The 25,099-nt window shown below is 41.2% G+C and overlaps 1 protein-coding gene across 1 annotated transcript; it reads left to right on the top strand.

Annotated features, from left to right (window-relative positions):
• The first annotated feature begins 586 nt into the window (after positions 1-586).
• AMD1 (adenosylmethionine decarboxylase 1) lies at positions 587-19,498 on the top strand. Its single transcript, XM_054820254.1, has 9 exons — positions 587-1,161; positions 11,966-12,052; positions 13,576-13,702; positions 14,240-14,342; positions 15,192-15,234; positions 15,332-15,476; positions 16,488-16,580; positions 16,661-16,816; positions 17,345-19,498. Exons 1-9 carry the CDS (start codon positions 1,031-1,033, stop codon positions 17,483-17,485), a joined length of 1,026 nt encoding a protein of 341 aa, XP_054676229.1. The 5' UTR covers positions 587-1,030; the 3' UTR covers positions 17,486-19,498.
• The last annotated feature ends 5,601 nt before the right edge of the window (positions 19,499-25,099 follow it).

Here is a 25,099-nt window from a genome sequence, read left to right on the forward strand (position 1 = left end):
CTCCTGCCTCTAACAACTAACTTCTTACTTCTTGGTCACACACGCACAGCTCCTTGAAGGGAAGAGGGGAGCGAGAATTACGTCTGAACGCTCAGTTAAGCCTCCTCTTTACTAGTTAGTAACGTACGTTAAGAAAGCGCAGAAGGAAAGAAGCGTTAGGTGCAGAGGGAGTACTGCAGCTTTGGCCCGGGAAGAGGCTTTATTCTCGGGCTTGCTCCTTGCTACGCGCATACTTGTTTCGGGGTTTGCTCCCCCATCGCCTCTCGGCCATGTTCAGCCCTACTGCTCCCCCCCCCGCCCCGATCTCTCACTCCGACCACAGGCCACGCTTCCCCCCTTGGGGGCGGCGCGGACCGACCCCGGCGCGGCCGCCACGGCGCGGCCCCGGGCGCTGCCCCAGCCTCGCCGCCGCCCGCGCTCCCCTCTCCCGCTCCCTGCGGGCGGGCGGGCGGGCTGCAGTGGGTGGGGCTAGAGGAACCGGCATATGCCTCGACAGGCGTCAGCGACGTCCTATGGGAAGCGGGGAAGGGCGGGCCCGAGCGGCGACAGCCCAATGGCAAGCGCGATTCTACGTGATGCGGTTACCTGCGAGGTATAAAGGCCGCTGAGTGCGCTGTAGCCCCTCGCTTACACAGTATGGCCGGCGACATTAGCTAGCGCTCGCTCAACGCTCTTCTCTGTAACAGGGGAACACACGGACTACAAGGAACCGAACCGCATCGCCTGCCCGCCCGCACCCCCGCTCGGACTGTAACCCTCTCACACACGCTCACGCCGCATCCGCCGCCGCGCACTCCGGGTGGTTTTCGCTGGTTTAAAAAAATAGTTCTTCCTTTTTCTTCTTATTCCTCCTATTTTTTTTTAAATTAATATTAAAAAAAAATCCCCTAGAAGGTGAAACCTGCCTGGGACGGACTGGGACCCGGCGGCGGCAGCAGCGCGGCCCGTGCAGCAGCAAACGGTAGCGGCCGGGGGCGGTAGTTTGGTTGTCGTTAATTTCTGTGGTTGTTGGTTGCCGAGTTGTCTCACCATGAAGGAGAACGGTGCACACTTCTTCGAAGGGACCGAGAAGCTGTTGGAGGTGTGGTTCGCCCGGCAGCAGCCCGCGCAGCAGGAGCCGCACCAGAGCAAGGGGTCCGGCGATCTTCGCACCATACCCAGGTCCATAAACGGCCGGGGTGGGGTTGGGGGGGGGGGGGGGCGGACAGGGCTTGGGGGCGCTGCCCTTAACGGCCAGGGGGGCGGGAGAGGCCGGTGAATGGCCGGCGCACGCGGGGCCCGGGTGTGGTGGTGGCGGTGCAGAGCTGGGTGGGGAGGTGGCGGGCGAGAGTGTGTGAGAGGAGCGGGGCGGGGGTTGGGGGGGGTAATGGCCGTGCGCGGGCTGGCGGCAGCGCTGACGGGAGGCTGGTTCCGGGGTGGCTCGGGAGAGCCGTTGGTGGCAACGGCCGCGCGCGCGCGCGGCGGGCTCGGCCCCCGCGCGGCCGCCGGGCTTGTCGGCCTCCTTGCCCTTCCCTTGGTGACAGCCCCGGCCTCTCCGGTCTGCCGGCGTAACATCGCCGTAGCCGCGGGAGAGCAAGGGGTGACCTTCCGCTGCCCTCCAGAGACCCCCTTCAAGGCCGCGATGCCGGCCCACGGAGGCAGGGAGCTTCCCTCCGGCGCGGCGGCGGGGGGGGGGGAAGGTGGCAGTGCCGGGGACGGCGCGGAAGCCATTCCGTGCCGCCACCTCGTGCAGCCCCGTGCGGTCCCTGCTGGCAACATGTGGCGGCGAGGAGAGGAGAGCCGGGCGTGTGCCGCGCCGGCCAGGAGTGCCTGCGGGGGGAGGCGGATGGCGGAGTGTCGCAGTGCTGCTGGCAGCCGGGGGCATGGCAGCGGCGCCCACTTCTCTGCGCCAAGCTCCCGCGCACGTTGCGACTCCCGACAGCCGTCTGGTAGAGCCGTGGAAGTCTTACGGTGGGGCTTCTTGCTCCCGCCGGTTTCGGGATGGGAAGGCTCGGAAAATCCTTGCCCGTTGGGACCGGCTGCGCTGTACTGCGGAGGGTTGGGGATAGGAATCTGGTTCCCCGTTCGTGGAGGCTGGAAAGGGAAAAGGGAGATCAGTTTTGCTGTCGCGATGGGGATTGATGGTTTCCTCACATGGCCGGTTTTGCAGCGATCTCCGGCACTGTGTAGCTGGACAGGTTCATACAGCGGCTCTCTGAGGGAGGCAGGCGGTACACGGGAACCCTTCCCGTGTCTCCCTGTGGCGTGGTAGGCACCGGAGTGAGGCAGCCGGCGGCGGGAGGGGGAATGTTCCCCCCTCCAGAAGTGTGGCCGGAGCCACGATTTACACGTGAGTCTCTTGGCTCCGCTCCCGGATCGCGCTGCCTCTTTTTTTTCCCCCATTGACAAGTTCAGGCCAATGAGAGCTGGGTGCCGCGAAGGGGTGGGCCCGCGCCTGTCACCCAATGGGCATTTGAAGAATGTGCTGGCGCTTCTTTCACTGCCACCCAGGGAGGAAGAAAGGCCCGAGGCCCACACAGCTTCATGTGTACACGTGTTTCAAACTCGGCCCTCTCTGGGAGGCGGCAGCTTTTGCCTCCTGTAACTGAGGTATGCCTGCTTGCTTTTGTTAGCATAGTAGGCGACGGCCACCTGCCGGCACACGGGTCATGGTTCGAAACCATGCTGGGCAAGACAGGCACGAGGTGTCTTTAATACAGCTTGCCATTACAGTATTTTATGGGAGGGGAGTCTGGAAAGACTGGAATATTTAGACTTCTGACTTGCAATAATAAGGGGTCCAACTGTAGATCTGTAGAAAATGATGTTCTGGCAGAAGTGTCCTGGAAGTGTCAGAAAATAGGAGCTGTGAGCTTGAAATACAAAGTAGAATCTGCTTGTGGACCCAGAACTATGTACAGGTTTGTAGGAAGGACAAGATTGGTATGTAGATATAATCAGCTGACATAGTTGAAAAAAACAGGCTTGTCTTAACCCTCGGATTTGCCCTGTATGCTTATACTTATGTCAGTAGTTTACTATCAGTATGATAAACTGTTCAACTTTTCAGGTTCAGGTGGTAGCTGGAGGATGTGGTGTTTTCAGTGTGTCCAGCTCTGCTTGTGTATGCCACTGTTACTCAGTGGCCTTTGGTCAGGGAGCCTGAGGATTGTATTGAGTGTTTGGGATATGGTAATGATGGTAGCATCTCCAAAGGCATACTTAGCATATGCTATTTGTCTCTTCCTTTGTTGGTATTTCTCAGCAAATTTCCTGTGTGTATATATTGGTAGAGTTAGCTATCCAAAGATGTGAATTGCCAGCGGGCGGATAACTGCCTTTCCTGAAATAATGAATAGCCCATGTTGTATGTGTGCGCGTGTGTATATACGCCACTAGCTCATGGGTACTGGAAGCTTCATTTCTGCCATGCCAGAAGCACTGCAGAATACACGTTTAGCTCTGACCTGTTGGTGTAATGAGGTAGCTTGCTCATGTAACTTTTTGACTTGTGAAGCTATTTAGACCTTTTCAAATAATGTGCTTAACATGGAAATCATCAGATGTGGTTACACAGTTATCTGGGATTTAATAGTGTAGCAGATACCACAAGGTAACAACTTGTATAGTTAATGTCCAGGCAATCCTGGAAAACTATTGCAAATCCTAGCTAAAATGTGCAGATGACCTGAGTTACGTAGGCACTTCAGGATTCCTATCATGTTTGACTTTAAATGTGAAAGATTCCAAAAGTACTTATTTGACTTTGTGTTAATATGGTGATATTGGAATATACAGATCTAGTTTAGAGATGGCATTCTGCAAATGCTTTTCTCATTGACGCATCCATGCTCTCTGGTGTTCTGTTTGTCAGGTCAGGCTTATGTGTACAAAACTGCAAACTTAATTTCTAAAACTGCTCAATGGCATTTAATGTAACTGCAAGGCAGGTACTGTGACAGTTCCTTTGTATGGTTTAGATACGGCTCTAAAATTTTAATAGAGTAGATACAAACTGTTAACTGTTGAACATGTCTTTAACACAGTTTCAGAGCTGTGAGCAAGCTTTGAAGGCCTTTGTGTTAATTGGCTCTTAATAAAAGATGTTAATTGAAGCTGTGTACTTTTTTGGTAGGAAGCTGTGACATGTCTGAAAATTGCTGTTAACTTGTGTCCAGGAGTAATTATCAGTGATACTGTGTTGCTAGCATGAAATGAAATTTTACAACATTTTCTTTTAGAAAATTGTCCGAATGAAATTTACTACAGTTGATAGACACAAATGAAAAAATTCTAAATACAATATATCCCACTATGCTAATTCTATAAAGGCAGTTGAATAAGTTAGTTTATGTTGAACAGAACTTGAAATCAAAGCTGAAACTATAGAACAATAGCTAAATTAGAGTCAAGTTGCAAACCAGTTGAGCTTGCCTTTTGTATTGTAATACCTGCTTAGTAGTAAAATGTGAGCCATTCATCCACTGAATGACTAAGCTGGTGTTCAGACCTAAAAATTTCCATGTTGCATGTGCTTCCTAGGGATTAGATATGTTAGTCTTAGGATATCACCAGCAAAAAAAAAGGAAAAAAGTTCAAGAACTCATGCAATGAAGAAATTTTTCTACTATGGGCAAGCCTACTTTCTAGAGAATAATTTGGATAGATGTAAAGTACTCAGAAAAGATCTACACTTAGTTTTAATACATGAAAGGTATTAGGAAAGGTCCCAAATAAAAACTGAAGTATTGAACATGGGCTTTACTTTGCTCTTAAGATTTGGGGGGCGGGGGGTGGGTTTGTTTACTAATCAGTTCTGTGAAAAGGTCTTGTAGTTGGAATAGTGGCAAACATCTGAAGGTGCCTACCCTACTCGCATTCAAAAGTAGAATGAAGTTAACGTTTTTGTGGTCTCGAAACAATTTGCGTTAACTTCAGTGCTTATTCTCACTATGCTTTATAAAGCATGTTTTTTAAAAATAGCCTTAAACTATGTATAAAAAAGGAGAGTTTGCTGAAAACATGAACATGCTGCGAGCCCTGGAATTCTGTGATGACTGAGTAGTGCATTCACTATCCCTACAGTAAAATAAGCTGTTTATTCCTTCAGGTTATGTGCAACTATGCATTTCCCATCTCAAGCCTTATCATGATCTTGAATGTACAGAAGTTTGAAACCACAGATTAATGATGCAGGTATTTAAGAGTCCATATTCCGAGCATTCAACCCTGAAGAATACTCTGAAATTAAGCTTGTTTACAGACCTTTAATGCGCTTCCTATTTGTCTATATTATATAGATACGCAAGAAACTAGAGAAAAAACTGTGGTAATGAGCTATATGGAGCAACACTGATATGAGATTCTCATCCTGTTCTATGTGAAAACTGCTAAGCACCAATGCAGTCAAGCATCTGATAAGAGTCCTGTAAACACTTGCTTTGTACTGCACCCTATAGTCTGAGCCAACTCACTGCTGCAGTGCTGCTGCACCTCTATCCCTTCTCCAGTCCTTAGGACCATAGCAGTGTTACCTGTTTTCTCAAACGATGAAGGTGCAAGAAGGCTGGGCCACGAGCCCTATTCTAACTGTTCCTGCAGAGCTTCCAAACAGAACACTGCAGAGCTACTCTGGAGACTGGCAAGAAGGTGAGGTAGGCAGGGTTGTGCCAGGATGAGGGCTTCTGTCACCCTGCACTGGCTGAGGTTTTTTGGATATAATTCTCCAGATTACCTTTCATTTCCATGTAAGAATTCAATCTTCCACTCATAAAAATTTATATTCATAAACTAGACTTTAGCAAACATTCAAAATTGCAGGTAAAATGTTTGCTTTTAACTCTCTCATTTGTAATTAAAGAATGGCTTCACACAAAGGAAACAAGCCCTTTTACACTCACTGCTACTACCGATTGTGGTACTGCTTGCAGGAAGTTAAGACTAATGTTTAGAAGGCTTTATATTTTCATATCTTACCACTGAAACTGCTAAAGAATTTGGGTAGTCACTATCAAAGATCTGGTCCCTTAATGAGACTCCATAGGGCATCCTGGTAAAATATGTAGCTATTGGTATATTCCTAAAAGGGCTTTCCTAATGGCTGTTTACTCAGCCAGGGGAACAGGAAGATTTGAGGCTTATGGCAGATACTTGCTGCCTTACAGCTTGTTCCTTCTAGAGAAGATTATAGTCAAACTTGCCCTGAATGTTGCTGTTAAGTCTTGTTGAAGCCCTGATGCGCCTATTGGGGCTCATGCTTCCTTAAACATCTTGGGTGTGAGGGATGTTTTGTCCTTTGATATAAGGGACTTAGGAATACCCATTGAATATCTTTGGATGTAAAGGATGGAGTCACCATTCCATATATACTTCTGTAACTGCAATAATGCTAAAAAGGCCTGTGGCAGGAGTGATGTGCAGTCTTTAAAGTATCTGTGGCCATCTTTGTGCCATTGCTGAAATATCTTGGTGTCAGTTGGGAATTATTCTCTTTAGTAGTTGGCTTGGGATCTTCTAGGTAAGAAGTATTTTGTGAGGAGTACTGCGTGGAATCACTTTTGATATGGATGCAATTTTCTATTCAGGTGCCTGTCTTTAATTCAAGATTAAGTGCATGTCCCTGGAGAGTTTAAGATAAGGGAGATACAGGCAGTCTTCCTGTATGTGTTCAGAGCATATAGAGGGTGTGTAGTTTTTTGAGCACTTCAGATAGTGCTGAAGTAAAATTATCAAATTGCCAGTGCCTTGTGTCTAAACCCAAGGTGTGGACGTAGTTCAAATATAATCTATCCTCAACAGCAATTTATAAACTAAGTTATAATTCTACTAGGAAATAATTCATATGCAGCTGTCTGCAGAAAAATACACCAGGTGCTAGGCAGTGCTTAAAAAGCTTGTGATTTTTGTGTAGTTGGTATTCAAACTAATGTTGCAACTCTACTGACACTGATACCTGGTCAGCTTCCATGTGTCTCCACTACTGTTCCTCTGCATAGGCAGTTTAGACAAGGCATTAAGTTTGACTGTTCTGGATCATGGTATTGGTAGGAATTTACCTTATTAGCAGGCTACAGTTAAGTAGGCAACTGATACATTTACTGGCTTCTAAAAATATTTAGTAGGTAATGGGTGAAGGAATAAAAAGTTGTTCCGCAGTTGAATGCTTGATTTCTAAACAAGATCTTATAGTAAAGTATAAGATTAAAATGCTTATTACTTTGATTAATATAGACTTGTTGGCTGTTATATTTTAATGAAAAGCAATGCAAGAGTATGTATACAGCTTAAATCCTATGAAACTTCTAAAGATAGCTTATATTCTAAGAATTCCTGCCCTACTGCAAAACAATTTTTCCTCACAGTGCTGTCAGGGCTGTGTTAGCAAGGTACTGTTACTGGGTGGTCAGATGGTATGTCTGTGGAGGCTGTTACTTGCTGATAAGAACAAGATCTTGATGTAGTTCTTTATCTCTTTAAATTGCTGTTATCCCCTTCCCAGTTGGCCTGAAACAAGAGTATTGGGCTACTGCCTGATGTGCTCGACTCCTGCGTTAAGAACCAGTTTTAGCCCTGAAGGTAAAGGCTCAGAATAGGCCAATAACTTGCATTCCAAAGTATGGTTTTATCTGGCAAGGAAAACTTGATTCATAGCTTATTCATTCTTTATTTCACATTTCTGTGAAATAAAGAATGAAACGTGATGGTTTGGAACTTGGTTGAGAGGCACTGTTGATTATTCATTTCATTACACACTTTAAGCATACTTCCTAAAAATAAATTAAAATACTTCTCAGTTCTGATAGGTTTTCCATACTGACATACCTGGCAGTTTGAATGGAAGTTACTTGCACTCCGGTAACAAGTCTGTGCTGATAAGGCACTAAACATTGCAACACAGGTATAGGAGTAGATTGCTAACTTGATTTCTTTTTTCTTTTGGTATGTTCTGCTAGTACAGTATAGAACAAGTAGCTTTCTGTCATTCAAGCATGGACAGTTACTCACAGTTGAGTAGAGGTATTAATTTCTTTTGGTGTTCTGAACACATGCAGCTAAGATGCATGTTGCTTGCCTGTTGGAGAAACTATTTTGACTTTCAGTAGGTGTCAGTTATTTGAAATTTCAGGAACAGAATTTTACAGCTTTGGAAATGAAGTCGGTAGTAACTCTTAAGTGAGGAGTTCCAGTGGATGCATGTCTACTACAGAGCTTGTTAGTTACCAGTGATTCTAATGCATCATATTTTAGTATGCTTGGCTTGAGTATAGGGAAGCAGTCTCCAGACAAAGTGTTTGGGATTGTCCTGATGCCTGGCTAGGGAAAATAATTTAGGAAATAGTAATGCAATCCACGTTTTCCATTGAAAGGGGAATTTTGAAGAGCAGAAGCCCATGATAGCATTTTATTGAGAATTAGTCTCTTTGATTTACCCCTTTTCAATTGGAGGCTTTGCTTCCCAGGTAGAATATGCTGTGGGAAGAGAGGGATGAGAGAAGCAGGGCAGTCTTGTAATTTTGCAACTTCAGGAAGCTGTATCTGTTCCTGTTAGCTTTACAAAAGTTCATTTAATTACAAAATAGGAAGTAATGTTCAGAAGTATTTCACAGTTACTAACTTTGAGGATTTTTACTTGACAAAATAAAATGGTATTAGCTGTAGTATATGTACAGATAATCATTGAAATACTATTTTTAAGGTGGATTTTTTGTTCCCACATTAAGTGGGAGTGGACATTGCTTGTCTCTAACTAGTAACAAATAATATAGATTAAAGCAAAGGAAGAAATGTAAGAGTTACTTTTAGTGAACTCAGTCTGCTTGGTACAAAGTAGTCCCAGATGTTGTTCCTTAGCTCTGCTTTAAACAATGGAAAATGTCAAATACTGAGGTCATCTTTAAATAGATTATATTGAGATTAAATCCAGCATGTTAGTGGCCTTTCTGTAGTTTTCTGTTCTTAACTTTAAAATGCATACAGGTACAGGCCAGTATCTCTGCAAAACTTCTCCCTAATGTGGCCCAAGTCTCATTCTGGGTGCTGCAGCCCTTTGTTAGTCTGTTTTATGTATGCTTCTGGATCAAGCCTGACATCTTGTCTGTTTTTCAACTTGCAGGCTTTCTTCCTTAATGCTACTCTAATCAGATCAAATGATGAACTTGCCCTTTATTCCTGTAAAGGCTGAACACATGAACATTTAGTGTATGCTTAGCTATGGTTTCTGCAGTGGAATAGTGAAAAGTTGAATGAAGTTTTAATACGCAAAGGTCTTGCGTAACTGCAGATTTCAGCCATAGTACCTAAATACCAACTATAGTACTAATGAGCATAAGTACTAATGAGTATAACTAGGGACTTTCTTTGCATGGTGGGCTTTGGACTTAACATGTAATATTGTATCGTTAGTATGCTGTACTGATCTTTCACTTAAACACCAAAAGTGTTACATCTTCCTCTACTAATATGATTGAAACTTAAATGAGCCATTTTCCTGAAATGTCTGGTGCTGCAGTACAGTGGTACATACTAAAAGAAAAATCTCACTTATCTACATAAAGCTAAGGTTTTGACTTGTCTGGCCAGGTAAGAAGCTTGTGAAGGCTGAGACGTATGCTCTTGCAAAGCTTGAGATGGTTACATACCCACTAATGCTCAGACAAGTGCAAAATCAGATTTGTAGTAATGTACAAATGAGGTTACTGCAGCTCAGCATCAGGCAGTGTAAGGGAGCTTTGCCTCAGCTTTCATAAATGCTATGTCAGACACTGGGTGTTTCTTTACTGGTAGATAAAAATATCATAATTAGCAGTGCCAGAATGATTTGACCAGTTATTCCACCATACCAACATAACACTTTACCTATAGTTCAATTTACAGGAAGAGTATAATAGGATGTTAGAGGGAAGATACTATGGCTGGCAAATTTATGCAGGTGTGCTATAACTTCCAGAGAACTAAATCTTTTGGTCCTCTTCTCAGCAAAATAGCATGATTGTCTAGGAACATTTTTAAAATAGGCATAATGTAAACTATTTCACTCTTTGTTTACATCTTTTACAAAGATGAGCAGAGACGTGCATTTTCATATATACTGGAGTATCAGGAACAGAGCTAAACCCATTCAATGACTTTAAGCATAGAGCTGAATAATGTATGGGACTTCATCTGAGCATTAAAAACAAGCTTGTTTTTTTGACATGCAGATTTGAGTGGTCTGTGCCATCACGTCTATAGTTGCAGAAGAGTATTTCATAAAGGTTTGCTAACTGGGATGGTAGGGAAAAGCACTTGATTTTAAGTATCCAGTTACATCACTGAGTTCATAAACTTGTTCAGATGTGCACTTAACTATGAGGGATTTTAAGATGCATAGGACTCTCCTAAATTTTAATAGCTTCAGCCTCATCTAAAAGGAGGCTGTAGAATGAGTCTAATTTATGTATGTTGTTCTGGCTGACTCCTGTATAAATATACTGGTTTAGTGCAATATATACTTTAAAAGGGAAAATCCTCAATTATTAGTAGTAAAAGGACAGAATTCAGTTTCAGGAGGCTTTCTCAAGTGAGGGAGAAGTTAAAGCATTTATTTGCTGGGGTGTTTGGAGAAGAAAAGAACATCTCTATTTTTAGTTACGTACAGCAGAATCTACAACTTCAACTTTGCAAACTGACCCGTTTTCTAAGGGGAAAGATTGATGGCTGCTGGAGGATCCCTACTGTTAGAATTAACAGTGAGTGCTCTGTCCTGAAGTTAAACTAGAGCTTTTGCAGTGTCATTAAAGGAGAGAGGTCTGACTCCTGAGGAAGGATTAGATTTACATTTATAGTACAGCTGAGTCAATCTAATAGCTTGCTTGGTGATGAATAAAATTGCAATTCTGCACTCCCAGCTGCAAAGGGTCCTATAGTTGTTCCAGCTCTACTGATGGGCAGCTTAGTTTTATGCTGGGTTAGTAAATTTCTTGGATCAAGATGGATATGAGCACAAGAGCCAGCACAAACCTGCAGGTGGAATATGTTGTGGGAAGGGAGGGATGAAATAAGTAGGGCAGCTGGCAGTCTTGTAACTGCAACTTCAGGAAGCTGTATTTGTTCCTGTCTGCTTTATACCAGGTTTGACTATTGGATTCTAATAATCTGGTGTGGACATAAGACTGAAGTGACAATCAAAGTATTTTTTTGCAAGTCTGTCTCTTCTCATGAATACTTGAAGTCTTCAGGCTTAATTTGAGCCCTTTGACTTTTTTTTCTAAGTATCTTAATAAAATTCATTGTAGAATGAGTAATGACAGCAAAGAATTGAAATGTTAAACTTCTACCACTGTACTGAAATCTCGTGCTGTAGCTTCAACTTCTGCTGTATGAAAATAGTTCAGTTTATTTTCTTGTAAGTGTAATATTTCAAACTATTTGCTATAAGTCTTCTATATCTTCTAGAGGTAGAAGGAATTGATCCTGATTGATCAAAGAGGAATTCAGGTCATTGAGATGTATTAGTTTTTTGTATGGTTTTCAATTGAATTATGACCTTGACTCTAAGCTGGACAAATAAAACATGTTAACATTAACATGCTAATCTATTACTCTAGTAGTTGGCAATGACTACTGTAATTGAAGTACATGGAAATTCAACCTAAAGCATACTTTAAGTTATAACAATGAGTTTTATCTTTGTGTGGGATGCAGGACTTAAGGTTATCCTGACTTGCCTATGTAGAAGCTTGGGGCTGCTGTCTGACAGTTGTCCTTGTGCAGCAGATTACAATAACGGATCCTGAGGAATACTTAGCCATTTATTGAGAACTAAGAATTGGATATTACTGTATTGTGATAGACAGCTCTTACATAAAAGTCCTCGCCTTTTGTGCTCTCAGATCCAGCAACTCAAGATGAGCTATAGTCTTATTTGGGCTATACTTTTTACCCAGGGTTCCAGAAAGCTTCAGTTTGCTTAATCTGTTGTTTGTGTGCTTCTATAATTTCTTCACAGGATTGAGTGGGACAAACTTCTGGAGAATGTGCATTGTTTGATCATAAGTGTGACAAAAACTGACAAGCAGGAAGCTTATGTACTCAGGTAAGCCACTAGCTTATTCTTTTAGTTTCCAAGAGGTAAAAAAGTTAAAGCGGTCATACAGGATCCACTTGGCTGAGAATCCAATCTTGGGTTAAGATCCTGCTGTTCATGACTACAACTTGCAGGGGTCTGCTAATCATAATACTGTCATGCTTCTGTTCAGTAGCAGAAATGTCTTCATAGTTATTGGTGTTTGTCCTTAACTAAAAGGGCTAAGGACAGGGCTGTGGTGTTTCTGCACCTGATCGTTGAATTTTGTCCAGGGGTAAAGAAGTCTCCCCAGTTAAGAGGTTTAAGATTACTTCAGCAGAATAGTGCATGTCAGTGTCAGTTCTAGATCAGCAAAAACTGCATTGGTAGATCAGCTTTAACTCCAGCTAATGCAATCAAGTGGAACAACTCTTGCAGCTGAGCTAAGGACATCTGTAAAAATGTAGCTTTCCTGAAATCTTGGAATTCTTGTGTTGTGCAGCAGCTAGTTGTAAGGACACTACTTTTTGCCATGTGTTTTTCATCTTGCAAAATACTTTCATGCTTTTTCTACGTGAACTTTACAGACACATTGACATTCTCTGTTTTACTTCAGATTACAAAAACCGAAGCTTTTGTACTCTGAAAGACTGCCTTGAGGGCAAGGTTGGGTTAGGAGCAAGCTAGTCAAACTGTGCTGAAGTCTTGTTTCCGGAAGCTTCATATATTTAAAACAAAATTCTGAAAAGAATGTAACTAGTTACAACTGTATACTGGGTGAAATATAACCTTTGCTTTGAATTCTTAAACAGTATTCCAAACTGAATTACTTAAGCTAGACTTATTCCCATTGTTCAGTTACTTGGTGAGAAGATATGTTACATGTTTAAGTACTGTGAATGTAGTATCAATGCTAATCTCCATTTCAGTGGGACTGTAGTTAAGTATCTGATTTACAGATTATGTATAGTTAATTTCTGTATCTTCTGCATAAGCCATATTGTATAGCTATGCCTATACTCTCATTATGAGACTTCCTTTTCCTGTGGACAGGTGCTGATTTACCACTTCCTCGTAGTCAGCTTTCCTAGAAGATGCAGATAGACAATTTATGAAATTCTGTTAAGGCTTTTGCCTCTTAAGTTGATTTTTCTCATAGGCTTTATTTCAGCTGAGAAAGATGTCAAGTTTGACTCTGTTCCGTGTCTGGGTTAAGAAATTAAACTGCATGTCTATGTTGTGTACCCACTTCACACCATGTTTATATTTCTTGAATAGATTGAGGATATGTAATATATGTAGTACCTCTCTAGTGTGGTAGCTATGTAATACCATGTTTGCAGCAGGTATTTGTTTTGGGAAATCATAACAGCTCTCAAATGTTAGCTGAAGTCTATTGGTTTAATCCATTTGCCAAGCATGTTTATGTATCATATGCTGAATGTTCACTTAGTAATGTATTTGGTTGGGATAAGAACCAAAATCCTAACCATTCTCTTCTGGCTTGTTCTATATAGAGCATTTAATATATTTTTAACACATCTTTCTTACAGTGAGAGTAGCATGTTTGTCTCCAAGAGACGTTTCATTTTGAAGACGTGTGGTACCACCCTCTTACTGCAAGCACTGGTTCCCCTGTTGGAGCTTGCTAGGGAGTACAGTGGGTTTGACTCAATTCAGGTAAGGTGCCAAAAATGCCGCATCTTCCTTAGAATGTACAAAAAGATTTTACTAATATTTCAAATTGATTGATTTTATAAAATATTCTTTACCTTTACCTATAAAACTTTCTTTACCATTTATGTCTGCTTCCCATAATGGGAAGACTGTAATCTAAGATTGCTTGTTCTGCTGTAGGTTTTAGCCTTCTATTTGCCTCTTAAAGGATGCTAACTTACAAATGCTATTGTGCTGAGTTAATGTTACTTAAGGGCGAAAGACTTCCATGCTCATGTTGTCAGTGCTGAAGTCACTGATGTTTTCTTGTGGAAAACAAATTTGGAAGTAAGCTGTCTCCTGTAGCTTACAAATTAAGCTAGAAATGAAAAATACGCATCTGAAATAAAAATGCAGCAGTGTTTTGACAATGAAAACTTAGGTCCTATGAAAGCTTATGCTAAATGCTTGCATTTTTCTAGACTTTTAGATTCAAGGTGGATATATTCAAGGTGGATATATTCAATATCTAAGATGCACCTTTATTTTTTTTTTTTTCAGAGCTTCTTTTATTCACGTAAGAATTTCATGAAGCCTTCCCACCAGGAGTACCCACATAGGAATTTCCAGGAAGAAGTAGAGTTTCTTAACGAAATTTTCCCAAGTAAGTTCATGAAACTTCAGCAAAGTTGCACAGCTTGTGTAAAGTGTTAATATTAAGTGAGAAGTGACAAGCACTACAATACATACAGGCTGCCAGGCCATTCATTCAGCAGTGCTTGCAGTTCTGAAGCTAGCACAAGCTTCAGCTGCATACAAATCAAAGGCTGTAAGTACTTATTTTCTGAATTTCTGACACTAACTTGCCAAGATAAAAATTGAAATCATACTAAGCTTCACACTAGCACCTTGTCTTAACTGGGGTCATCTTCAGACTTCCAAATGGAGCGTAGTAAGTCAGTCTGCAGAATCCAGCTCTTACTAGCCCTAAAAGCCTTATTTAAAAGGTAGAATAGTAATTTAAGGTAATGAATGCACTGACAAAAGTAAGCTTTTCTTGCAAAAGTCACTGCACTAAAGATTGAATTCAAACATTCAATAAAATTTAAATCTACAAGAATAACCTTGAATTTAACTATTGGCAGAAAAGTGAGGGGTTTTTGAAGGAACATGGAAGCTGTAGTAGTTACCTGAGTTAGTTGAAAATAAATGTTAATCATAAAATCATTAAATAGATGCTTGAAAAGTAGGGTTTCTGTTGGTGCATAGCTAAAGCTGTAATCTGAATTTCCTGCTACTAGGCTCTGAACTGGGGTGTTCAGACTATCTTCTGAGGGAGCCTGTTTTTCTGATTATTGGTTTTTACATTCCTGAAGTTAAATGCCTGCTTATTTGATAGATGCTGGCTGTATCTGTGAAAGACTTCTACTGTCTTTAAATATGAAATGAAGATAATCTTTTACATAAAGGATCAGCTGTGGTACATTAACTGGAGTCTTTTTATCTTTGTCAGATGGAGCAGCTTATTGCATGGGGCGTATGAATTCTGATTGCTGGTATGTATGTGAAGACTTTGGCATCTTTGGGGCTTACAGTAGAATTTAACTTGGTGCTGCTAATATTTATTACATAAGTGATTTCTATTTTATATAGGTACCTGTACACCCTGGATTTCCCAGAGAGTCGGATATCCAATCAGCCTGATCAGACACTGGAAATTCTGATGAGTGAGCTTGATCCAGTAGTTATGGACCAGTTCTACATGAAAGATGGTGTTACTGCAAATGATGTCACTCGTGTATGTTTGCTTGAAAACTAAGCATTTTTGGGAATAGGCGAAATTGAGCAACAAGATGCTTCACCATTTAATGCAAGGTTTATTTTTTGGTAGGAAGGATCTCATGGAAAATGTCAGGTTAATGTTCTGGGGTTAAAATGCATTCAGGTCTAGAATATTTTTGGGGAATGTAACTTCACATTTTCAATGCCCCTGCTTCAGTCTATTGAAAGGAGCAATTTGCGGTGCTTTGGGTGATTGGAAAGTTATCTCTGAAAAAATGGAGGAATAGGAATAAAACCACAATTAATTAACTTCCACTGAAGGATGGAGATTATGAGGAGTAAGACTTAAACTGAAGATAATGCATGCCAAGGGAATCTAGGTATCAAAAAAGTTAAAATCATGGAGCCATTTGGGTAGTTTGCAGGTGGGTTTAAGGTCTAAGCCTAAGTTGATGGTTTTGCTTCCTTTTTCCACATGAGTCCTGTGATGTGAACAAGTTTCTCTGACAAGTACATGGACTTCATCTGGTTTTCCATCTTAGGCTTTGATTCTCGTACTGTATTTGCTATTGAGATTTGGCTGTAGCTCAAGTACTGTGTGGGAAATCAAACTGCTTGGGATTGCACTTTGTTCTAGAGTATCAAGTATGTTCTCACTCTGGAGTAAATGTAAACAGCCTTCACTTTGTGGAAACTGGTTGAACAGGAGCTCTATCTTCCATTTTAGTTGCAGAAGCAATTACGTATTAGAATTCTAAGCTGCTCCCTTCTTGGAAGTATGCAGCTTGGTTCTGTAAGAGGCAAAGTATCTGATAACTTCTGTGCAACTTGACACTCAGTCACGTAGTTGATAAGTGACAAGATGTAAAGCAAGTTCATCTACAGTTGTACAGTTTATCAAACTGACTTGTTTTGGGGAGAATTCTGGTGTCCCCTAAATTGTTGTTTGTTCTGTCTTTGAGTTAAATCTAAACAAGTATAAGGATGCATGATAAACTGAGTGATGTAATTTTAACTTCTCTTTCAGATGAGTGGAATTCGTGACCTGATACCAGGTTCTGTTATTGATGCTACAATGTTCAATCCTTGTGGGTATTCAATGAATGGGATGAAATCGGATGTAAGTTTTGCACTTATTGATAATTAATTAATGTTAAAATTAACCATTATTTGGCAGTAATAATATATTACTTTTTTCAGGGAACTTACTGGACTATTCACATCACTCCAGAACCAGAGTTTTCTTACGTTAGTTTTGAAACAAACATAAGTCAGACCTCTTATGATGACCTGATTAGGAAAGTTGTAGAGGTTTTCAAGCCAGGAAAATTTGTGACAACCCTCTTTGTTAATCAGGTAAGTTTTCTTGCATTAGCTTGTCAGCTCCTGAAATGTCTATACACATAAACAAAGCAAGGCTAGAGATTTTTTTTATTGGTGTGTGAGTAGTTTCCAGTTTGCCTCTATTTGGATGGTAGTTCATTTGGAAAGTAAAAATACTCCTCAGTATTGCTTTGACATGCACTACATCTGATCTCTAGAAAATTTAAGTATTAAGAAAGAAGGCAGCCTGGTATCAGTATTCTAATGACTTCCTGTGCAGTTCTGTACAGGCATAATCTCTTGCTTTGGCATTGTTCTGGATTTGGCTGCAGCTGTCAGAAGTGCTGCTGTTAATGGTGATGCTGCCAGCTAAGGATTCACAGAAAAGCAGTACCATACATAGCAGAATTACTGCTTGGGATTGAAATGTCCTGCAGCACTGTCAGGCATGGGTTTGAAGCATGTTGGTAACAGTATCACAAGAACAACACAAAACACATTGTGCTGGTCCATCTTTAAATGCTAAGTTTAAAAATAACTTTCACCTTTTTTGTTTTCTAGAGCTCTAAATGTCGTACAGTGTTTTCTTCTGCCCAGAAGATTGAAGGGTTTAAGCGTCTTGATCACCAGATTGCCCAATTCAGTGATTATAATTTTGTTTTTACCAGTTTTACAAAGAATCGCCAGCAACAGCACAGTTGATTAAGAATGAAGAAAAAGCGCAAAAAGAAATCCCATATAGAAGGTGGTGGTTGCTTTCTAGTTAATGATTCAGGGGGCCATGCTTTCCACTCCCACCACCTTGTAGTTGTGGAAAGCCCTAGGTGTAATCATAGTATAACCATTTTGAATTGTATGCATTATTATATCAAGGAGTTAGATATCTTGCATGAATGCTCTCTTCTGTGTTTAGGTACTCTATGCCACTCTTGCTGTGAAATTGAAGTGCATGTAGAAAAATCTTACTGTATGAAACTTTACAACACTTGTAAAAATGATTCAGGTAGAATTACACACAGTATAGTTTTTCTCCAGGTCTCACCAAAAATTCCCCACAGACAAGGCTTTCGTCCTCATTAGACTTTAGCCTCAACCTACTCACTGGGGACAGTTCTCTGTTAAATTGTCACTTTTTTCATCTGTGTTGCGATTTCAGTCTAAAACAGTTTTTGACAAACTTTTATGATTTCTAACGAAACTGATTCCTAATTAACACTTTCATGTTTGGAGAAAGTTCTTAAAACAGTTACAAATTGTTTTACTACTACAGGTGGTGGTTGATTTATTTTTAAATCAGACCAACTTTTCGTGCTCTCTCTACTCAAGCTTATAGTAATTTGCTCAGCTATACTGTAGGACTGGGCTTAATGCATTGGTCTTTCACCTTTAGAACCTTGGGTATAGGTACTAAAGCAGGTTAAAATTCATCTTACCTTAATGCTTGCTTCTCTGTTCACATCCTCAAGCTGTCACACTGCTACACAATGGCAGAGTTTGAAGAAGGTCCAAGACTTGATAGGGGAGGAGCCAAGTCAGGATGCGAGTGCTTTGGCATGGTGGTGTGACAGCTTTGCAAAGTGCAAGTTCATATCAGCACCAGGCATGTTCTTTCCTAATCACCAATTATGTCAGATGAAGAAGCTGGTGCTCCTGAGTGCTGGCAGGTAGATCTAGTGAAGGAGTGGAATTTGTGAGGCTGGGCATGTTGATTGGGTTGGATTATTCTCAGTAAAACTTGTGACCTACCACTTCTAACTGTAAAGAGTGCTTCTAAACTGGTCCAGTGTCACTTCATTTTGTTGTTCAAGCAAAGCTAATGCCTCTATCTTGTGACAGTCCTGTGACATTGTTGTGCATGTGACTTACGTTGTATTTGAGTGTTGTGACTTCATCTGTTTTTTCCTCCTAATTACGAAGATGGTTCCTCTTACTGTGATTTGAGGGCATTAAGTGAAAGCATAGAACAAGGACTGTCTGAGACACCTGGACAGAAGTGAAGTAAATGCTATTCATAGAACATGAATAAGTGTGTAATTCAAAGTAACTTCAATGGGTATTGACTAAAATGCAGGCTTTAAAGAGCTGGCACACTTTCAGCTATGTTTGCAAATACTGGGACTTTAACAGCTGCGAGACCAGCATGTTAACTATGAGATTGAGATTATTTTTTTCCCCTCTTGTCCTTGCAATGTTTTGACTCTTTCTGGTTTGACGCAATGTTTTTTGTTCCTTCTGTATTTATAAATGAAGCATTTTTTCAGTGCTTCTAAACTAAAGTCTGCTTGGTTAGAAATCAAGTGGTTGGAACACTTTGAATTTTTTTATTTTAAGCAGATTGTTGATGTTCTTTACCAATGTTATCAATTACATGCTGTAAATGGCACTAATGCTTTTTGGTGTTAATATTGAGGACCAATATTTCAGTGGGGTTTTTTTGTTCTTAAACATTGTCCCAACTGACCTGACATTTGTTGGCGTGAGGTCCTTTAAGTAGACTGAAAATCCCTTTACGAGTAATACTGAAATACACATTTTACAAATAGAAGCATAAGCCTCAGCTATAAAAATGAAAGCTGTTGAATGGATTATTGAACTATCTAGGGTGATCAGGATGGGGGGAGTATGGTGTTTATAATTTCTGTGGTGTTAGACTTTGATCATTTAAAAATATCTGTACCACAACTTAATGCTTCAATAAAAGTTCGCTTAAATTGTTTGTAGTGATGATCCAGTGATTCTACCCTTCACATTCTTCATGCTTTTTAGTACCAAATGGCTTAATTCTGAAATATGTTTCTTGTCCTAAATTACTTTAAATTTACCTTGCCCTTGTAGGGGATGCATCTCAACTGTTAACATGTTGGTAGTTTAACATGAGACGGCATGTCAAAGGAAGCCAAATGAAAATGCTGTGCTGTTCTTGAGGCTAAAAGTGTTTGTCTAAATGAACACACAAAAAGTTGACATTTGCTGTGTCATCTGACCTGTCTTTCTCAGCATTAAATATATAAAATATTCCTCTGAATTAAGACAATTCCTGCTTCTGCTGGTCTTAAGTAACAAACTGGCATACATTTATGGTACTTAAGCTTAGACTGACTTTGAGAATTCAAGATGAAGTTTGTCTCTTGGATAAAGAAGGTTGGTACCTCATCTGGATAATAAACTAGATCAGAATGTGGTGGCTGGGAATGTCACTGCTAAGCAGATAAAACCAGCATAACTGGAACTTCCTTGATTCCATCTGAACAGTTGTACAGGGATAGCAGCTGCAGTTTCAGTTCCTGCAGAGCTCTAACAGCGCTGATATCCCCCAAGTCACCTCAGCAGGAAAAACTTAGTGTTGAAGTGTTGAAGGCCTGGTACCTTTAAATTGTGCTTTGGATATTTAGTAATTTACAGTTATTTCAAGTACTCCACACTGTTGAAAATGCCCAAGACATCTGTGAAAAGAAGACATTTCAGCTTACAGCATGTAAGCATGTCTAATGGTCTCAGTTATGACTAGCTAGCAGTAACCTACCTCTGAAGAGCTGCTTTCTAGGCTGACCTTCACAAAACTGAAGATTCATCTTGGTGTTTTTCTATTTTAACTTGCTTTGCCTCAAGTTTGCAGGTTTCCTGTAAAAATTACTTATGTTTTTCACCTGAGGAGTGTTCTTCAATAACACCTTTACACTAGCCCTGCTTTCTTGTAAATGGTGCTGGTAACTGACATGAGAATATGGTGTCTACATTAATTCCATCTATTATAGCAACACAAATGCAAACCTTGCTGTAGTCATTAGCTCTGTTAGATGTATTTCTCATAGACCCACAGAGGAAACAGAACTGACTGCAAGGCCCCATGTCCACTTAATGTCTGTGAATAAATCAATGGATTTTAAAGGGGTGGATCTCCTACTCTCAGCTGAATCCCATCCCGGCTTGTGTGCTTGTGAAGTTCAGCTTTAGTTGTCTCTAACTTGATGCCACCTGTAGCATAGGGAGCACATCTCATTCCACAAACTACTGCTATGGTTTGAGAGGAGACTGTCTCAGTGATGACAGGTTCAGGAGAATGCATTGAGTCTATTGGTTCTTTCTGGTACTAGGTCACTTGCTCGATTCAGCAGTTTTAAAACTGAACTTGGCTGTTTCAGTTTTATCTCTATGTGCCCCAGGAACTGCCTTGTGTTTCTCCTTGGTAGCCTGTCCATCTTTCCTTCCTTTTCTTGTGGACTTTGTGTTTGAGCTCAGTTAGGAGTGATGAGTGCTGGGGTCACAGTGTCCCAAGAAAAAGAAGAGATGAGTTCAAAATTAATAGAAGCAACTGAAAGTCGAAGGAATGAAGACACAGTGGTTGTTGTAAAGCTGGAGGGTCTCATCTTCGATTGGGTGGGCGGGCTGCAAGAGCATGGTTATTCCAGGCAAGAGGACAAGGTGGTTCCTGAGCACCCCAATGTGATGTTGGCACAGGGTGGCAATGGAGCTGCTGGCAGCAATGCTGGTAACGAGCCATGTGAACAGGCATTAACAGCTGTGGGGTTGCAGTCCTGGGCCTCTACCATAATTTGTTGATGCTAAAGAGATGAATCTGCTCTAGTGCTTGGGTCTGAGTGCAGATACTGGCTGTCAGCCTGGCTGCTGCTTCCGTGATGCAGTATTTTGTGTTGGCAGAGAAATACTGCAGCTTCCCAACTGGGATGGTGTAAACGCAGGTTTCCCTAGCGATAGTCCTAAAAGCAGCACCACCAGTACCTGAAGGCACCAGGCTTGGAAGCAGTGCTGAGGATGGGATGTGCTCCAGAATGGAGTTCTCCCAAGCTGCACAGCCAAAGCGATGTGAGAGATGGAAACAAATTGCTTCCAAATGCATTACGTATAACCTGAGGGCTGTTGAAGCGTTAAAGCAGAGCCTGTGGCCAAAGGCTAGAAAGAACAGGATAGCTGGTTCAGCGCTGACCTGTTGAGCTCCCATGCGACCATGGTAACAGCGATTCAGTAGAAAAGTTAATGAATGTCTGAGGAACTGCTCCGACTCAGCTACGTGGAGCTCAGCAAACAGAATTCACGTGTAAAGGAATGCAGAGAATCACCTGCATCTTCTGAAATGCACTCAAGTGAAAAATCGTCCGGTTTTAGATGCTTGCAACAGCCACGCTGTGAACGTACCTACAGACAAGTGCTTGGAGGAGAATGCTGTCATTATAAAGCTACCGAGACAGGCATTTCCTGACAATTTGTGCCATTTGACTTTGAATTACGCGTTTAACTTCAGCTTAAGTTACGCTTGCACTTTTTCATCCCGCTCCATTTCATACTGCAGAATTACTGGTGGTGTAGTCCCTGGGGTATTCTGGACAGTATACTTACCATTCGGGCAGGCCTCTGCTCTTTGGGGGAGATTGGATTAGGGTAAAAATTGCCTGTAATATTTGCTGTTAGTATATGTCATGCCCACAAGGAAGCACGGCTGGAAACAAGGTTTAGCCAGATCTCAAGTTAACTGTTCAATTTTCTTCTATTTCTTGTTATACACTGTACTTACAATACCAGAGCTGCTGTTATATTTAGTTTTGGGGGTTTTTTTTAAAAGCAGGCCCTAGAGAGTCTTCTCAGCTTCTGCAGCTGCCTGAGTGCTCTATCTTGGTACAAATTTAAATTCTTTATAACATGCTTAGTTCTGCTTTGGCAACTGCTATAGATTTTAAATGTTTGTATACAAGTATAATACGTAAAGTCACACGTAGAAGCAAATTCAGACACATGAATACAATAATTCAGCATTTTTCATTCCTGGATTAGCTGAAACATGAAACCACATTTTTGCTATTGTCTAGTTCCTCATATGTGTGCTTTACCTAATCCCTAACTTAATTTATGTCACTTAACAGCATTCCTGTTATTTTCTCTGCATACCTTTTCCTAGATTGTACTGATCTTCTCAGTCCACTGCTCTAAATTTCTCTTAAAATAGTAAGATTTCAAAATAGCATGCAAGGCATCTGTCCATCTGAAGATGTGCACTGGAACTACTACTTTTTATGTCCGGAATGAGTAAGCGTGCCAGTGCAAGGTGCCTGATGCTCAGTGCAAACCTAGAAAAAAACCAGTTAGGCCTGAGAGAAGAAGACAAGCTGGATCCTTAGTGACCTTTCCAGACAGGCTGAGCCAGGGAGCAGCATGTTCAGTGCCTGATACCCATTCATTTAGCAACTCATCAACTTCTGCAGTCTGAAATGCAACCTAAGATACAAAAAATGCAAGTTTTTCTTCCTCCCTTCCCTGCTATCCACTGAGTTGTATTTTGCTTGCTCTTCAAGGGTTGCAGAAGCTTCATGGCAATAAACAGGAGTCCAGGGACAACTACCAGATTATCTTCAATACGTAACCTAATTGTGGCTGACTTGCGATGATGTTTAATTTTTCATTTCTTCAGCAATGTTTGAAGATTTATATACTTAAAAAACAAAACCCCATTGATTTATGATATGCAGAGTATTTGACCTCAGAAAGTCTAAATTAGAAACTGATTTTCAAAATATTCCTGCACTACCCATTTTGCTTGATTAAGAGTTCTGTGCAATTTAATGGACTTGAGCATCACCTGTTAAACACATCTTGTGTAAATACGGAGTTGCTGACACATCAGTTACTGTAAACTCATAAGCAGCAGCATGGGTTAGTTAAGATAATCTTTTACTAGGCTAGTGAGAAGATTACTCCAATGCAAAGCCATAAGGCACGCGCGCAGCACAAACTGCACCTGCGGACACCTGCACGCAGCTCTGCTTTCTGATTTTCTGCATCTGTTCCAGCAGAAACGCAGGCTTATCAAACAGGCTGCTCAAGATGAGCGCCGTAGTGCTGGGCCTTCTCTTGAAGGTCTCACTGGCCAAAAATGGGTCCGTTCTGCAAGGTGAGTTAGGAACACAGCCTCCTCATGTCTATTGCTTCTGAAACGGTTTGCTCCGAAGTAAAGCTTTCACTATGGATATGGTGCTTGATCTCACTCATCCAGTTTATAATACTCCGTTTAGACATTGCCAGTTAAAAACTGCAAGTTACCTGAGCTGCTGGTAGGCTGCTTATAAACCGTGCCTGCTTCTAAAAACAGGACATAGCAGACTTCCAGAAACTCTGAAATAAATTCAGATTCCAGAAGCTGTGTGGAAAAAGTATCCAAACATTAGGAAAATACTGCTTCTGTCAATTTGCTACTCAGTTTCCTGCGCTCTTGGGAACAAGCATGTGGAGGCAGAAAACAATGTGATACTTAATCCTTTCAAACTACTTTTCTACTAGATAATTAAATATTAGTTTATTCCATGATCAGAAGTTGCAGACACCTACGTGTAAGCTGCATGAAGCAAACTCTGTTCTCTCTTTTAAACAAATACACTACTGACTATTAAAACTGAAAAAAAATTCGACATGTATTTTGTAAAACCTTTTTTAAACAGTTGAATTCAGAAGTAGCTCAGAGTACTCGCTATGAAATCATGCAGTCATTTAACTCACGGCTTATACTGCTGTTGATTAAAGTGGAAGGGATGGGGCACTGAGCGGTGAGCTGTAAGGAATATTTACTCTTGTAAATTCAATCCCAGAGAAGTCAATGGAATGACTCATATGGAGTGTGTTCCATAGTGGAATTGTAACTCAGTGCTGCGGGCCTCAAGAACACCTTTCAAATTTCACACTGGTGTCCAAAGTAATGGTGCATTTTGAGTTAAGATGATTCTTAGCAATTCAGAAATGCAAGGGGACTTTAAAACAAACTTCCCTAAAAATAAACACCGCTTTTTGACTTGGAGAGTGAATAAACTAATAGCATTACTGTTAAATCTATTTGGCCACTTAAATGTCTATTGAATCATGGAATAGAATATCTCAGGTTGGAAGGGACCCATGAGGATCATCAAGTCCAACGCCCACCTATTGAGCCACTAACACAACTAAGTTACAGTTACACAGGCTGCATAGATCTTACACAATTACATATTACACCTCATCATTCTGAGAACATTTTTTGTATTCAGTTATAATGTGATTGTGGTGTTATTTCACAATTAAAAGGAAATTATTGTGCAAATGGAGCACTATAGGATTGCTGCTTTATAACTGCAGATATGTCAATATGTGTCTCTGCACTAGAAAGGTGCAAAGTTCTGGTTTTAGTTTGCAAAATGGAAGTTCTGACTCCGCCGGTCTAATTCTCATATGTTAAATTTCATTGTCTTAATTTACGGGCAAAAGTAAGGATTTGCTACTTGTTTTATGCTGTTAAAAGTGCTACACCAACACAACTATAAAAAGACAGAAGAGATCCAG

This window comes from Grus americana, chromosome 3, assembly GCF_028858705.1.
Source record: "Grus americana isolate bGruAme1 chromosome 3, bGruAme1.mat, whole genome shotgun sequence".
In the NCBI taxonomy this organism is placed as follows: domain Eukaryota; kingdom Metazoa; phylum Chordata; class Aves; order Gruiformes; family Gruidae; genus Grus; species Grus americana.